The sequence below is a fragment of the Macadamia integrifolia genome, chromosome 3 (genome assembly GCF_013358625.1).
Source record: "Macadamia integrifolia cultivar HAES 741 chromosome 3, SCU_Mint_v3, whole genome shotgun sequence".
Taxonomy (NCBI): domain Eukaryota; kingdom Viridiplantae; phylum Streptophyta; class Magnoliopsida; order Proteales; family Proteaceae; genus Macadamia; species Macadamia integrifolia.
Genome location: NC_056559.1, coordinates 4,592,564 through 4,608,400, shown reverse-complemented (window position 1 = coordinate 4,608,400; position 15,837 = coordinate 4,592,564). Strand labels below are relative to the sequence as shown.

General features: G+C 37.6%; 3 protein-coding genes across 6 annotated transcripts in view; all 3 read right to left on the bottom strand.

Moving 5' to 3' along the window:
- Positions 1-757: 757 nt before the first annotated feature.
- LOC122073532 lies at positions 758-4,472 on the bottom strand. Its single transcript, XM_042638124.1, has 2 exons — positions 3,825-4,472; positions 758-1,199 (listed from the first exon to the last, which is right to left on the bottom strand). Exons 1-2 carry the CDS (start codon positions 4,178-4,180, stop codon positions 908-910), a joined length of 648 nt encoding a protein of 215 aa, XP_042494058.1. The 5' UTR covers positions 4,181-4,472; the 3' UTR covers positions 758-907.
- Positions 4,473-9,117: 4,645 nt separating this feature from the next.
- LOC122073355 lies at positions 9,118-12,839 on the bottom strand. The gene is made up of 2 exons (XM_042637931.1): positions 11,999-12,839; positions 9,118-9,558 (listed from the first exon to the last, which is right to left on the bottom strand). Exons 1-2 carry the CDS (start codon positions 12,176-12,178, stop codon positions 9,385-9,387), a joined length of 354 nt encoding a protein of 117 aa, XP_042493865.1. The 5' UTR covers positions 12,179-12,839; the 3' UTR covers positions 9,118-9,384.
- A 469-nt stretch (positions 12,840-13,308) lies between these two features.
- Positions 13,309-15,837, bottom strand: part of LOC122073974 (aminoacylase-1A-like) — a 10,761-nt gene continuing 8,232 nt past the window's right edge. For all 4 annotated transcript variants that reach the window (XM_042638727.1, XM_042638726.1, XM_042638725.1 and 1 more), the window contains 3 exons: positions 15,616-15,753; positions 14,968-15,207; positions 13,309-13,721 (listed from right to left, as the gene is read on the bottom strand). In XM_042638727.1, the coding sequence (XP_042494661.1) occupies positions 13,608-13,721; positions 14,968-15,207; positions 15,616-15,753 (492 nt within the window). In that variant the 3' untranslated portion in view covers positions 13,309-13,607. The remainder of the gene's footprint in view (positions 13,722-14,967; positions 15,208-15,615; positions 15,754-15,837) is intronic.

Sequence of the window (15,837 nt, the reverse complement as noted above, 5' to 3'; positions counted from 1 at the left end):
GTATCAGTCACGGCGATATTGATACAAATCGGCGGATCCGAGGCTGATAACTAAAAACACGTGACCCAGATCCGTATTATTGTTATAGAATGTTTTAGTCTTCAGAAAGTCGCTCCTTTCGGCCCTTGCAGAAGAGGTGTTTGATAAAATGGGTCATAGAGGTATCCCTTAAGAGTACTCTGGGATTTGGTGTGTTTATTGGGAGGTTTTGTAGAACTGCAGAATTGGACAAGACATTGGGTTCGTTAGATGAGATTTAAGTGTGGCATTTGGGAAATGAACAGGTGGATTATAGTGTTTTTAGCAGTTGATGGGCTTTGCAGGGTGTCTTAAGATACCAGAGATTCGGAGGCTTTCAAGGTATTGGAGGAAATATAAGAATATAGGATTGTAGATGAAGCTTTTCGATCCACAGGGGAACCAGGGGGAACTGGGAAGGTTTCGAAGAAGAGAAAGCTAGGGGTGGCTCCTAGGGCTCAAAGTTTATGATGTTCTCTAATGGAAGCTTACTGTAAAGAAGATCTCAAGAGGCTGTGGGATGAGATGTTTACCAATTAGACGAGAAAAGTAAAACCAAAAGAGAAAAAAAAAATGGATTATATTTAAAGAAAATTAGAAGCAATCCTGGTTCATGCCCAAAATATCCAGTTACCTTACGAAGCTGCACCTGGTTCTTCCTTGGCTGCTTTGAAACCACTCAAGAAGGAGAAACAAGAAAGGTATGTGCACTTTACGGGCCAATGATTTAGCAAATTCATGCTTAAACCAATCATATATATATACTAAACGATCAAGCTATTTGCGTCGAGTATAACCTATGTATCATTGAGCAATGCACATGGCATAACAAAAGATCTTTGGGTCCACTCTCATTTTAACTATCAAAACTTTATAAAGTTGCAGAGTTTCAAAAATGCTTGGGTAAAGAGTATGGGGAAGACCACACAATGATATCTTTCAATGGAACAAGGTTGCTTATGGCGGGATTACTCGTCCTAATAGCGATGATGATGTTACTGTTGCTGCTGTTGTTGTTGTTGGTGTTGTTGCTACTGCTGTTACTGTTATTGCTATTATAGAGCATAAATGTTGCCTGGTCCAATGTGCCTTCTCTGAAGACATAGATCCCTTCTTCCTCTTCCAAGCGACGGAACTTTTTATCAAAAGGCCGATCATAAACTCGATGAAGAGGCATACCTCTGGAAGAAATCAAAAGAGTAATTCAATAACACTATGACGCTTAGTTGCTCACTAGGTAAACAAACAACTCCATATGCCCCTCAACATTGGAATTGCGAGGGTCTGCAACCTTGAGGATATTGTAGTAGAAGGGAAGCTATTGTGCAAGTCTGAAATAAAACACACACAACAACAATGTGAATGCAACAATAAGGTGTGGAACTATAAATTTGGTTCCATAGATAAAGAGAGCCGAGATTGCAAAGGGTCCAACGGGGTCCTTACTATGTGTAAAAATCAGAGTTCGTGGTGGATTGATCTTAGGCTATACCTGCACCTCTAAACCAAATCAGTTGGTAGAGTGATCTTTAATGATACCATTTATCGACCCTTCTTTTCATTTTTTGCCTTCTTGATGCAGAGAATGATCAAGGTCCACCACTCCCCCCCCCCCCCCACACACACAAAAAAAAAGGAAAAAAAAAGAAAATAATTTTTTACCTTATCCACAAAGCATCTGCACTTGTGAAGGACTATGAACAGTACAATAAGCTGATTGCTTCATTAGATATCCTAAGCTAGACCTATATATAATGTTTACGAACTCATAGAATGATTAATTTTATATGAGATATGAGAATACATTGTTTGAACTTAGAAGTCAGGAAGTAAGAACATAAAGAAATTTCCATCAAGAAAATTTCTCATAAATTTTTAATTAAATTTACATGGAGAGACTTAGAAATATTAAGCTGGTTTGTGTGTATATATATCAATCTTGTATTCCAGCACACACAAACACAAGAAGGGGAAAAAACCAGTGAAGCTTTCTTATGCCTAAAGTTCAAAAGATTGCCAATCACTGATTGATGAGAAACCAGAAAATTATCATCTGAACTTGAATCAGATTAGAACCACAATCAGATATTAATGAGTAATGGAGAAAAGATCACTACAGCTACTAGAGAGTGACTGAGTAAGAGGCAAGGACTTCGTTCTCGGTATGGGTACCAGTTTCAGTCTCAGCCAATACCAATCTGGATTAGTTCATAGCGGTCAGTTTTGCCCTTGCTTCTCACAAAAAGTACATTTTTTTACAATTTTACCCCTAAATCAATACTGATAACTGATCCAAATCAATCGGGTATTGATATAAGCTGATAAAGCTGATACAGTAGATCCGATACTGATACTTAGAACCATGGTAAAAGGAGAGGGAAATGGGTGCCTTAGGGAGGAACTATGATGGAGAAGTGTGACAGAATAAAAGATCCAATAGCAATTTCGTAAATTCCTTATACTAATGTGTAAAAAGTGGACATAAGGATTTACTGGTTGGTATATAAGAGAACACAGCCAAACTTAAAAATTCCAAAAAAATAAAATAAAATAATTAAGAAATAAGAAATAAGAAATAAGAAATAAGAAAAATTCCAAGCTATAAGACTGCGTTTGGTAGTCATTCAGAAACGTTTTTCTGTTCTATGAGAACAAAAAACGGAATAAAACGTTTGGTGTCAACTTGGTATTTTTCAGTTTTTTTTTTTTTAATGATAAGGAAAAAAATGTTAAAAACTCAAAATGATGAAACGAAGAAACCGTTCTGTTATTTCGGTTTAGTTTCAAATACAAAAAAAAGTGAATAACTGGAGGAATTGTTCCTGAAACAGATTAATCAAACACTATTTTATTTTTTTGTTTTAAAACGACATTTAGATAAAAAACTGAAAATTTATTTTTTAACACAACTTTTGGAACTGAATAACTATAAAACTCATCCTAAGAGCCGAAAGGCATTATTAACCCAAGGAGGATGAAAGAAGGAGACAGCTATGCACGCGGTTATAGTCTTTATTGCGTGCCAACTAGTAGAGTGCTAAGCTCTTTCTCTTTGCTTTCGGTCAACGAACGAAACTCTCCACTCTAAAGGAGGCCCACATTCCAAATCGGAAACATGGGAATCCAGTGGGCCAGGATCTCCAGCCCCTTAGTAAGGCTGGATTTGCTATGGTACAGCTACGGTCCAGGTCTTGCCCCAGGAATCGGCTACTCTCTCCTGGCTGGGGATCTCCTCCCTCGTATCGGTCTGCCCTCAAAGATACCGATAAAATACCCGTTTTGACAATTTAACCCTAATCTGTACCATACTCTGATCCGGTACCGGTATATTCACAAATCACAATCTCCACCGAAACAAGAAAACAAAGAGAAAACGATACAGAAAGCACGAGTGATTACGAGGCGTGCCGACAGGTTCTGTTATCATACAGATTAAAATCCCTAAAGATTCCAATCCAAGAGATTGAGGCTTTTCGTACATAAGCGAACCTGACCTGACGGACCATCCACAGAAGAGAAAAAAAAAACCCGCGAGAAAGAAGGAGCAGAAGAAGAAGAGTAGCACTAATTTTGGTCCCTTTTTTTAGGTGTTCTTCTTATTTGAAGTTGAAATCAGAATTTCGTTTCCAGCGGCACACGCGTTAATGAAAAGTATAAACAAAAATTTCTAAAAATTCACAAATGAGAAACTGTCAAAACAGTCAAAACAGAGAGATTTTTAATCAATAAATCAAATGAACGGAGAAAAAGAACGAAGAATCGAATCAAGAAGCCTAAGAACCCAAGAGGAGGAAAGAAATACGGACCTAACGTGGAAGAGATCGGAGATATCACTCTTTCCGAGGTAAAAGGCGACAGCGTCGACGAAAGCTCGATACGTACAGGTGTGAAGCCCGTCGATCCTCGGGTACGGAAGTCTCGGTCGCGGCAACGCCTCCGTAGGCGACCGATTCCGACACCCTCCGGCTGCGGAAAACACGTATTCTTTCCAAGCACCGCCGCCCGCGTTAGCCGGAGAACAAGAAGAAGACGACGATAGCGGCGATACAGGGAGACCAATGAAACCGAGAGTTGCCATGATGGGTTCTAGCTCGTCGTGAGTCATGATGGGCTTGAACGTCCTTGTATACCACAGCGCCAACTTCCGAAGCGACTCTTCCATTTCAGGATTCTTCTTCAGGAACCCAAAACTCAAAAAGCTTGCAAGGAAGGTTTGGGTGCAGGAGAACAGAGATCAGAGATGAAAGAAAGGTTAACAATAGGGAGAAGGGGGAGGAGTGGGTTTGGATTTCTTAATTTTAAGTTTGAAAGGGTTTCCTTTCATTCCTTGAGCGGGCATATTTGGGAAGATCTCAATTGACCCTTGTAACCATTAGAAAATAACGGAAGTGCCAATCAAGCAACACTAAATGGAGGAAAAAAGAAGAGAGGTAGTTTGTTCATTGTTATGGTCATCCACTACACACAATGGGGAGTGGTTAATGGGTGATTGCCAATTGCCAGTTGCCAGTTGCCACTTGCCACCTATTATCACAGCATACCGAGTAGAGAGGTCAGATGAGTGAGAATGTAAGATTTAGTCATGGATCTATAACGAAATTACCGAAATACCCCTCCCCAGAGGAGAAAGGAAATGAATAAGATGATGTTTTAATGTATCCTCGAACTAGATTTTGGATCTAATGTATTATGCAATGAGAAGTGAAAAAGGATTTTCATTATAGTTTACGTCCACGTTGGATGTGGTGATACCCTTTACACTTAAGGTGTAGAGAAACTCCAATTGAGAAACTCGGGCCCATTTGATTTTTTCTTCTAGAAACGGTTTTTCGTTTTCCTGTGCTCAGAAACGGAAAAACACCCCAAAAATCATTTTATTTTTCTGTTTTATTTCATTTGTTTTTTGAAACAGAAATAAAAATTTATGCTTATTTTTGTGTCTGAAAACATGAATGGAACTGTTTCTAGAAACAAGTGGGAATGACAAAATTTATGAAAAACCCAAAACTTCACTCGATCTACCCATGATAGAAAATCTATGTAATCGCATGGAGATTAAATAAGCATGCAATAACGAATATATAGAGTCAGATCTTAAGCGTACCTGAATCCATGGTTGAAGAATAATAACTCATCAACGTCTTCTCGTATGCTCCTTATACAACATGATTAATGTTGGTTAGATCTACCATCTTTCTCTTTTGCTTTAAGTCATTAGCCTCACTTGATGGGTCAGTGATAACTATAAATAGGGGTGAGGGTAGAGACTAACTCTGCAAGAAAATTAGGGTTTCCTCCCCATTAAATAAACAATACCTTAGGTCCACACATAGTAATATATATATTTCATATCATTAAGATGTGCTAATAAAATCCAATATCTCCATAGAGATCACTTACTATTATTAGATCCTTTCTGCTTACTCCATCTGTAGTCAACATCACTAAATCGATTTTTGGAAACAAACCTTGAATTATGCCAGCCCATTTAATTGGAAATCTTACAACACAAACCCCAATCCATTGTTAAAACTTCTCCCTATCCAGATGCCGAGATTCCAACTTGGTTGTGCGAAGCTCACAGTTTTGGGTTGCCTTCATCCTTCTGAAGCTCATCTCCATGAAGCATACCTAAAACTCTAACGTCATGCCTTCATTCGTAAGTTGCATTCTTATAACGTCGTACATTCACTCATGTCTTGACCTCGACTACACTGTTGAAAACATTTTGAGAAACAGAAAAATCAAACACCTTTTTGTAATTCCAAAAATCGTTTCCTAGCACATAAATGATAAAAATCATTTATACTGTTTCTAGACAAAGAAACTAGAAACTAGAAAAAAAAAAAAAAAAAAAAAAAAAAACCCAAGTTTTCCTTCACCAATATAATAGAGAGAGAGAAAAGAGTTCCTAAATTAGTTTGCTTCCCCCTTACACTTGAAGTCAAGAAGAAGAAATCTTTGCCATTACGAGAGAAAAGAGTTCCCAAATTAGTCAGTGGTTTCATTAGGAAGAGTTCTACAAATTCCCGAATTTTGGTTATGAGATAGAGAGAGGGGAAAAGATAATCTTTGTTTTACAAAAGAAAAAGAGAAATTAAAAGTTAAGAAGCATCAATGCATTCCAATTGGTTTAACCATCTCAATCAATCTAATTGATCGTCCATTAATTAAACATTAAAAGGCATATCCAATGCGTGAGGCTCCCGCCACTACATGGTTTAGGAAGGATCATAATGCACCTAAACTTACGCCACTTCACGAAGAGACTGTTTCTCACCCATTAAGTAAACATTGATGCTAATAAATTGATCCATCAGTTGTTTAATTGGTAGTTCTTAAACCGGCTTACCAACCTTCTAGAACTCATCATCCTCATTGTTTCTGGTATTAAGCCAACTAATCTTAATTTTACAAGTATACCAAACTCTATTTGACCCACCCAAGAGCAAAAGCTAACTTGGGCATAGTTTGAGAAATCAAAATCAGATCGGGTGAATCACATGAATCAGTAGCGGCCAATCTAATCCCAACCGATTTTCCAACCCTCATTTGAATGGTCTAGTTTAATGTTTTTTCCCATTATTAATAAATATTATATTTTTACTAAAATAGTAATAACTTGATTAAACTTACATTTGATAGGAAGACCTCCTAATCTTTTTTTTTTTTTTGTCAAAATATATTCAACTTGATCAATTGGTAGTGTTAGTCAAGTGACATGGTATTTCTGTTAATATAAAGAAAACCAAGCCTATTTATTGGTAAGTGACTGAGTGGCTTTTGAGAAATCTATGAATTGTAAATGGAAGGGTGTTCGTGCCATGCTCTCATGCTCATTCTGTTTTTGACTTTACTTTTTTTTTTTTGTCGATATTTTTTCATTGCAGTATATTTTTTAGAAAGATTTAATCATAATGTATAGGTCATTAGGTCTTCAAAAATATTAGCTTTCAATGTGATTTTAAGATCATCCCAATGAAATAATTATTTTGATAAACTTCTTCACAATATTTTATTAAGAATTTTATTTTCATGAAAATTTTAATTTTTTTCCATCAACAGTGAAGGAAACTGTGATCATCTCTTATGGCCAAGATATTATAATTACGTTGGTTTATTAGGATTAAAGAATGCTACCTCCTAATGTACCATATGCCACATACATGGGGAAGTGGAACTAGGATATGGCCCCAGTATGTTAGGAGGTAGTATTCTTTTACCCATTTAATTATTACTTCACCCCCACAACCTAATAGTAATCTCAACATACCTATTCACCATTTCTATCCAATGGTGGAAAGTAGAGACCATCTTCTTAAAAGTCATTGCATTCCTACGTTGCTAAAGCTTTCACAAGATTACCATGTGAGTTGTGAAGCATTCATTTTGTTCTCTTCTAGTTATGCCTGGACGCCTTCCTAGGAGAGAATCCAAACTAGAAAAGACTAGATAAGGTGAATCAGAGTCCACAAGAAATGATAAGAAGCAAACCATGCTTGCTGAGCGCAGGGCGTTAATGATGGCATGCACCACAGTCTCGCTATCAATCCCACATGGGCACAAAATGAGAGCACAACATTTATAAGCATGAGGTTGGCATGCTCACCAATTGCATTGATACAAGCCTTCTAGATGAAGCTCTGAATTTTGTATGGTACCTTTGAGCTCCACAGGACTTTCCACATAGCCGTGTGAGAACCATATTGATTCTAGAGCTAGAGGTGTAGGTAATTGGGTTAAAAGATGCACCAAACTTGTAAGCCAACTTAACAAAGAAGAGCCCCTTAGGGTGTGGACCCCAACAAAGTCTGTCTCGGCAATCTCCTAAACTAAGAGAGATCTTGAGAATAATCTCAACTTAATGTTGCAAGAAAGACTTCTTAGTTAAGAATATCCTATGAAATGGAAAATGGCGTCTCTATTGATACTTCCACATGTACTCTTATTAGCCCTTACAATCTTTGTTGATGTTTCATCGTGTATTCCTATTGACTCTCATGTAAGAGTAAGAACCGCACTCCCCCATAAGAAACACTTTCCCTTCAATTATATGGCCAACATTATACATCACAATTTCTATGATCTAGAATTTTACTAAATTTGTATATATATATATATATGCCATTTATATTTGCTTTATATTTACACTAGGTTGAGTTTGTTCAATTATAAAGTTGGCACATAAGCAAGAAAGAGTCAGACCTACTTCTCATCAAAATTTTAAGCCCACTCCATGTGGCTTATAAGTGCGGCATATAAACAAGTGAACCCCTACGAGTAAGGGAGGAGAAAAAATGTTGAGAAAAAATCAAAGAAAAAAAATGTGTGAGAAGACATGGACTATCACAGGGTATACATAATTTTCCCATTGAAGAAATTAGTTTGTTATAAATATATGTATGAGCTTCCTTTTATTTTTTCTGAAAACCTTTGACATGCAACATGAATCTCAAAAGAACAATGAAATAGAAAAACTTTCAGATACATATTGATAGCTAGTTGGAATACCTCTATCATACCCCAAAGTTCAGTGAGAAGGAGAATAAATAAATGGGAAAATGTTTCTTATGACAGGAGTGTGATTCTTGCGTATACACAAGGCCAATGGGAGAGCACAAAGAAACATTATCAGATAAGCTATTCTCCATATCGTGGGAGTTCCGTTCATTTCGTCCCCCATGTGTCTACTTTAGGGACCACTCCCCCCAAAAAAATTCCAAAATAAATAATGAAAAAAATATATTTTGAGAATATTTACAGTTCCAAAATTGGAGCATGTGAACAAATATTTGCCAATCCATTCCCATCCGAAACCCAATAGTCAATTTGTATTTACAGCCCATAAGTGGGTTGCGAATGCTAGAAATGACCATACCCACCCCCCCCCCCACCCCCAAAAAAAAAAAAATACTAGAAATGACAAGCTTGTAGCTACAGTTAGGGAGGATGTTCAAAAATTTTTATCTATCTAATATATAGTTTTCTATTTCTTAAAAAAAAAAAAACCCAAAATATTTTCCATTCACTGATTTGATGTTTGAGTACAGAGAGCGCGAGGCATGATCCTCTTTAAGGAATTACAATTAAGACACACAATGAATGCCAATCCTGCTTAACATCTGCATTTGAATGGATTAGAAGGCAGTTGTATCCACCAGTTTATAGTAAAAAAAGGAGAAAGGAAAAGCTATATACAAACTTGGACCAGATCACTGCACTTAAAATACAAGAAGTTATTACTTAATCAGATGCGTAACGGTCATGGTCAGTTAAAGAATAGAAGACATCTCAAAGATCTATCTAAGCCCCCCTCCTTTTTTTTTTTGTCGTGGTAGATCTAAGCCCTTTGTGGCAAAACTTCATTCATTTTTTCGCTTTGGCAAACCTGAGGCATCGATACTTCTCACCACTTACAGTGATTTCCAGAGCTCCATCCTGATTATCCTGATTTGAGGCAGTTCCCATTAAGACACTCTTCTCTTTCTCAAGGTTTTCTCTCTCCATCTTAAGCCTACTTTCTTGTCGGGCAATCTCAGCCTGTAATAAGATTTAGAGTGAGATGCAAAAGTCAAAGCAGTACCAGTATCAGCACAAAGCCCTTGATTTATCAATTTAAAAAAGGTTAATTTACAATACAAACATCTTAAGAAAAATCAGAAGTCGATCAATATTTTTTACTCTCCACGTCGACTTTAGTTTGGACAATGTGACAAGAACATCCACAATATGAATAGCTGCCTTACTAGCCTGTTATAAAGTATTGAGATGAATATTAAGCTAACAGAGTTTGAAAAACTAAGCATTGTTATTTAATTTTCCCACAAAAGAGCTTTTATATAAATCTGATTTTAATTCAGTGCAGTCAGGAGCATGAGCACTACAACCATAAAGGTCATACAGTCATTTCATGGCTCAATTACCACAAAGTAATGGCAGCAAAAGAAAGAACATAACTATGAAAGTATAATGAGTAATTGTTGCCATATATGAAACACAGGCACAAGAAATTTGGCAATTAATAAATAAACGTCCAGTGATGCCTGTTGCATTTATTCAAGATCTAATCATTCAAATATCAAACCCCTACTCGTAAAGTTGTATGGCCAGAGCCTAATGTCTGGATCAATACCACAAACATAATAATTTGATTAAGAACACAGATAGTTCAAGAAAGTGGTCAAATAAGCAGGCCGAACTGTTAGGGAACTCAAATTCACCCACCTAAATGGGATAACTTATGACAAAGAACCATAGCTAATTTAACTAAAGAAAGCAAGTGAAGAAGGAAAGAGCTACCGCTAATAAACTAACTTTGAAAAGGCAAATAAAAGGGTAATTATATCACTTTCTCGAAGTGTTCTACTTCCATGGCTTTGCTATTGTTTTTTCTTTTTCTTTATAGTTTTCTTAAAGATGGAAGAGATCTATCATAGTCAACAGCAACCACACAGACTAGACCACCTACAAAGGGTGTAAAATAGTCAAACAATTGGTTCAATGTTCACATATCAGCCTAGAATCTCTTCTATCTCCTATTTTCAACTTATTCAAAACTGCATGACAAAGCTTGTTAGTGATAGAATTTCAATTCTATCAATCTTGAGAGTGTTAGAGGTAGAAATGAAAGAACAAAGTTTGCACTACTTTTCTCAGAAGGGATTTCAGGGTCTTGACTGGAGGATGGCGTGAAGGCAGGCTTAAAGAGAAGAACTTCAAAGTTCATCAATAATGCCCGCATGTCAAAAGTGAGGGGCACCAATGAATTGTACTTCACAATATGAGAAGTTTGGGACAACATCCTCTATAGTCTATCCATGAATCCAGTACAGATTTTTCCTAACAAAATTATGGCTGAATTTCTTATTTCCTTATTTTTGTTACACCTACTTTGTTTAAAGCAGCAAATTTCAATTCACAGGAAAACAGGAAGAACTTGGATGACAAATCTGTCATATTACAGTGAGAAGCCTTCTTTGAAATTCAGATACATGCACAAATTTTCAAGCGGATTGACAAACAACTGGACCTGATTCACTTCTACAAGTCCAACACTGCAGTTCTCGTAATTCAATCACTGAAATGACAGTAGATTCCTAAACACACATTGAATTTCCAAGATTTATGGAACAATAGAGGCTGAAAGCTGCCCTCAAGCTTTAACACTGATGGCAGCTCAGATTACCTTATCCATGTAGTTATAATTAGAACAGAAACGGTGAGACATGACAGTGTATGAGGTTTTTCATCAGCAATAGGAATGGAATGCAGCACTAAAGCAGGAAATAAGTGGTCTTGAGATCCAGTTGACGCGAGCCAAGTGAAAATGGAAGCAATTCTCTCAGGAAATGATTTAGTTTTTTTCTGCCAACGACGGGTATCATCAGCAATAGGAATGGAATGCAGCACTGAAGCAGGAAATAAGTGGTCTTGAGATCCAGTTGACGTGAGCCAAGTGAAAATGGAAGCAATTCTCTCAGGAAATGATTTAGTTTTTCTTTTTGCCAACTACGGTAATCCAAGCCTTTGGCCCGATTAGCTTTGTGCACCCATACTGACCCCACAACTGCATGGCCGGGTCAATACCGGGATTCAATAAGAACCATTCAACTTTCACTGAAAGCAGTGAAGAGTACTAAATACCCCATGTGAGTGGTTTGCCTATCTATTGGAATTTAGAGCAGAACGGAACACTAGAGAGGTTGTTGAAAGTTGCAGGAATGGATTCACTTCTACTCTGGATTGGATGTTCTAAGTTTAGTGCTAATTTCTTCCCTAATAAATCCACTCTGATTAATCCCAAAAAAAGGAAAACGAATCTGATGCCAGTAACAAGAAACAACAGAAAATCTGATAAGGTGTCATCAACTACGAACAGCAATTCAAAGGAAAACATCAGCTTGAATACCCAAAACAAGTACTACTACAGTTTCCTGAATCTCTGAAGCAATTGTTAAGAAGGCTAAAGTTTAGTATTTACCTCTCGACGAGAAAGCTCGGCCTTCCAAGCAGCCTCTCTCTCGGCGACCTCTTTCTCCCTTTCCTCGATGTAGCTCTGCATCTCCCTCTCCTTCATGATCCGGTCTTGGATATCTGCATCTAAAGCTTCTTTCAACTCCTTCACGAACTTGTCAACTACTGCCTTGATTCTCAGGGACATGTCTCTCTATCTAAAATCCACCACTTCAAAAACTTTCCTCTGACCATCCACCACTATAACCGGAAACCATCGATTTCCCCAAAGCTGCTTCCGGCATCATCCACCATATCCTCCGACTAGGTTTTCTCAATCGGAAACTGAGGAATCTCGATGAGGGAGAGTGGAAGAAACCCAGTTTCAATCCCTTTCGGAGATGGAGAAACGGATCGATTGGAGGAAGTAAGAGAACACTTCATACATAAATACCTCTGCTTTGTCCAATAAATTACCGAAACACCACTATTTTCGCAAAATTTGGTGGATTTGACCGTTATAGTCTGAGAGATGGATCAATTCATCAACATTTGTGAATCAACACAAACCCTAATTCGTGCTCAGGGTAGCTTAATTAGTAAAGGTAACGTTGTTTGTCCAAAACCCTTGGCACTGTACCTGTGGAAACTGGAAAGCCTGGATTGGATGATTCCGTTTATTCCTATAAGCAATAGAACTTACCTATTTTAAAAAGATCTACAAGTCTTTTGAATCAAAAACTTGAAAAATATTCACATATCTGTGAAATCTGTGTTTATTCTTTCTGATTCCAACCGATTTTAATCTGATTCCGATTTGATTTGAACAGGAATTGACAAAGCTGATCCCACTTCCAATCCTGGATCGTTAAACCTTGGCATAAACAGGTTCTCCTCATTCCATTCTGTGATCTTTAGAATTTGATCCTTTCTAGTTTCTTTTCTATTTGTCGGTCTTCCTGCAACCCCAACTTACCAACTTACCCACTTACCCATCAGCTGTAGCATCTACAAATAAAAAATTGGGGGAAGATGCAATGGATTGGAATCCTCTCTAACAACTCTCCCTCCAACTAGATACAGATACGCTTAGGATTACGTGCCCCAAATGTTGACCTACTTGCATGTGTCTAATTGGAGGGAGAATCATTTGAGAAGATCCAGATCCAGATGCAAAGGTCCATCATCCAATTATTTGGGTACATCAGATTCAGTGTTAATGATTGTCCACAAGAATCATATTAATTAGATGGTTAAGAGCAACTTAAAAAGATGACATTCTTTCAGGCTTTTGCACTGAAGCCAAACCCATAGGCAGTGAGGCTTTGAAGATCAATGAGATGGCACCTACCAGTGCAATTGTTGGCAAATGTTATTAAGGATTAAATTACAATGTGCCTCATTGGCCATCAGAACATACCCTCAAGTGATGATAATACCTGAATCAGAACAATGTTCAACCAGTGGAATACATCTTATATTTCAAATCAGTACAGTGGGCATAGGAGATTGTGATCTCCATTTATGCATCTCTCTCTGTTACAATTCCAAAGTGGGGAACATCCCTTATCCCTGCTACACTAAAATGAAGCTAAAACATGTGCAGTCACGACAGGACATGGGCCATATTTGCTCTCTTACAACTCGTCTCTGGAAGCAGCATTCCTTGTGTGCTCAGTGTAAGATGCGTATGCTTCGATTATTGACTCGTATATTTCAATTCCTTTCAGGTACTCCGCTTGATTTAGACACTGCAACACCATACAAAAAGTAGTTAAAGACAACAATAATTGGTTATCATAAATTACTTATAGGATTATCACAAAAATAAACAAATAAAAACAAAGTAACCAGTAAGCAATAAGACAGAACTTGCAACTCTGGTTGTTGTTTCATCTTAGTGATCAATGTTAAGAGTATGAATGTCCTAAGAAAAAGAAAATGAAGGCTGCAAAATAATGAACAGAGAGTCTTTGTACCAATTGGGGAGTTTGAATGTTCCTGGGAAAAAAATAAAGGCTGCAAAGTAAAAACATGTAAGTGAAAGAAGATTGGGCCTTGCTCTTTTACTTTTAACACTTGCCCTGAAATATACCTAGGAAAAAGATCTTCAGGGTTATGGTTTGCTATATCCAACCCCGTTCAATTTCAGGTCTGATCTTCCCTGGGTATATTCCAGCCTAAGGCCCTAATGGCCAGACTTGCAGGCAGGCGGGTTCCTCAGTTATCATGAATTGAGATGCATTTGCTGCATGCTTTCCACGAAGTGCACCCTAGAAAATGGAGAGAATAAGCACAAACATTGCAGATTGCTTCTGCTAAGTAGGAACCCCCCCCCCCCCCCCAAGCTGTGCCCCGGTGCCAGACATGGCCCAAATGTTAGACCAGGAAACTGTCCGCTGTCAATATAAACAAAAAGTCCTATAACACATCCTCCTCTTCCAATCCAGCAAGAAGACATGCGCAATGGAAAATGATCCAATACAACCAATCAAGGGCTGATCCTAAATTTTGACAGCTTTTCCTGGTTAGATCATGAAGTAAGCTGGGCCTCAGTAATTGCCGATTGTCATCCTCTGATGAAAAAACTGCTCACAGGAGAATGGTTCAAGACCTCAAAAAGTTCACAAGGAAATTAACCCTAAAACATCTTAGACTCAGCAGAACAGGAAAAATTGCCAAATTTTGAAGAATTGCATTATATGGAAATCCAACCAAACAGGTTAAGAACAAAATATGCACCGTTATTATTTAAAAAAAAAAAAAAACAACAAAACAAAATATGCAGCATTTGGTGCCCGACATTATTATATTTGTAAATGCAGATCTTACACCCAAAAGAAAATGGGATGTACTCATTTCTACGTTTAATGGAATTTCCTGTGCAGTTATATCTACATAAAAAAATGCAAATGAACACACACACAGCAAGTATACGGGTACATGGAAAAACCCAAAAAGCGACAGGAAGCATAGAGAGAAAATTTGACATTTTACCTCATTATGGTCATGGAGCAGAATAGGAGTGTTCGCTATGGGAGAGAAGCCAATTGCTGGCAATCCTCCTTTCCTGTAGTATCGAGCATCTGTTGAGGCTGGATAAAGTTCTGGTTTGCCAAGTTTGCCATTAGCTTTCTTTACTGCCCCTTCTAAAAGTGCCCACCATGGATTAGAGCCATCTGTAGCAGTGAGGACTGGCTTCCCAAAGTCATCTAGAGTGGAAGCCTTGCTTTTAAACTGCCCCAAGAAAACGTGGTTAGAATAGAAAAAAATGCATTCCCAAAACACAAAACCTAAAAATTCTGATGCTTCTGCTTTCACTATGGATATTCAAAACCTAAAAATTCTGATGCTTCTGCTTTCACTATGGATATTTGACAGCCATGACAAACATTCATGCACACAGAGATGAGGGATTACAATAAAAATATTAGCAGTGATCAAAGTAGTAAATGAGAAGAAAAATAGTGGCAGTCGAAGTAGTAATTTGCTTTTAGTCTCTTCCTTTCTACTGATCTTGTTCACATAAAGTATTGGCAACAGCTCCAATGCTTAATGGCAATGGAATTAATAAATTAAATGCTTCCTTCCACATTTCTAGATTTGTTCCCAAATATTAGGAAAATCTTCCAAGTTCTTCCACACCTCAAATGTCATGTTCCGTGAAGAAGGTGCCCATTCCTCTTCAATCCGTTTCTCCAACAATTTCTCATCAGCAGTCGGTGGGACCCGAATGTCAAAACCTGCTTCAGCTTCAGATGGCTGCAAATTCATAATGAACCCCTGACAGAAGAAATATGGAAGTTACATCAGAAAGGCATACCAAAAGCCGAAACTCAATTTTTTTTTTTTTTTTGGGGGGGGGGG

Bases quoted from the DNA above. Each gene is read 5' to 3' on its own strand.
- LOC122073355 (XM_042637931.1), bottom strand. From the start codon at position 12,178: ATGTCCCTGAGAATCAAGGCAGTAGTTGACAAGTTCGTGAAGGAGTTG. The intron at 9,559-11,998 runs GTAAATACTAAA...ATCTTATTACAG, and splicing joins CCGAGCTTTCTCGTCGAGAG to GCTGAGATTGCCCGACAAGA.
- LOC122073532 (XM_042638124.1), bottom strand. From the start codon at position 4,180: ATGGAAGAGTCGCTTCGGAAGTTGGCGCTGTGGTATACAAGGACGTTC. The intron at 1,200-3,824 runs GTCCGTATTTCT...GATTTCTTCCAG, and splicing joins TCCGATCTCTTCCACGTTAG to AGGTATGCCTCTTCATCGAG.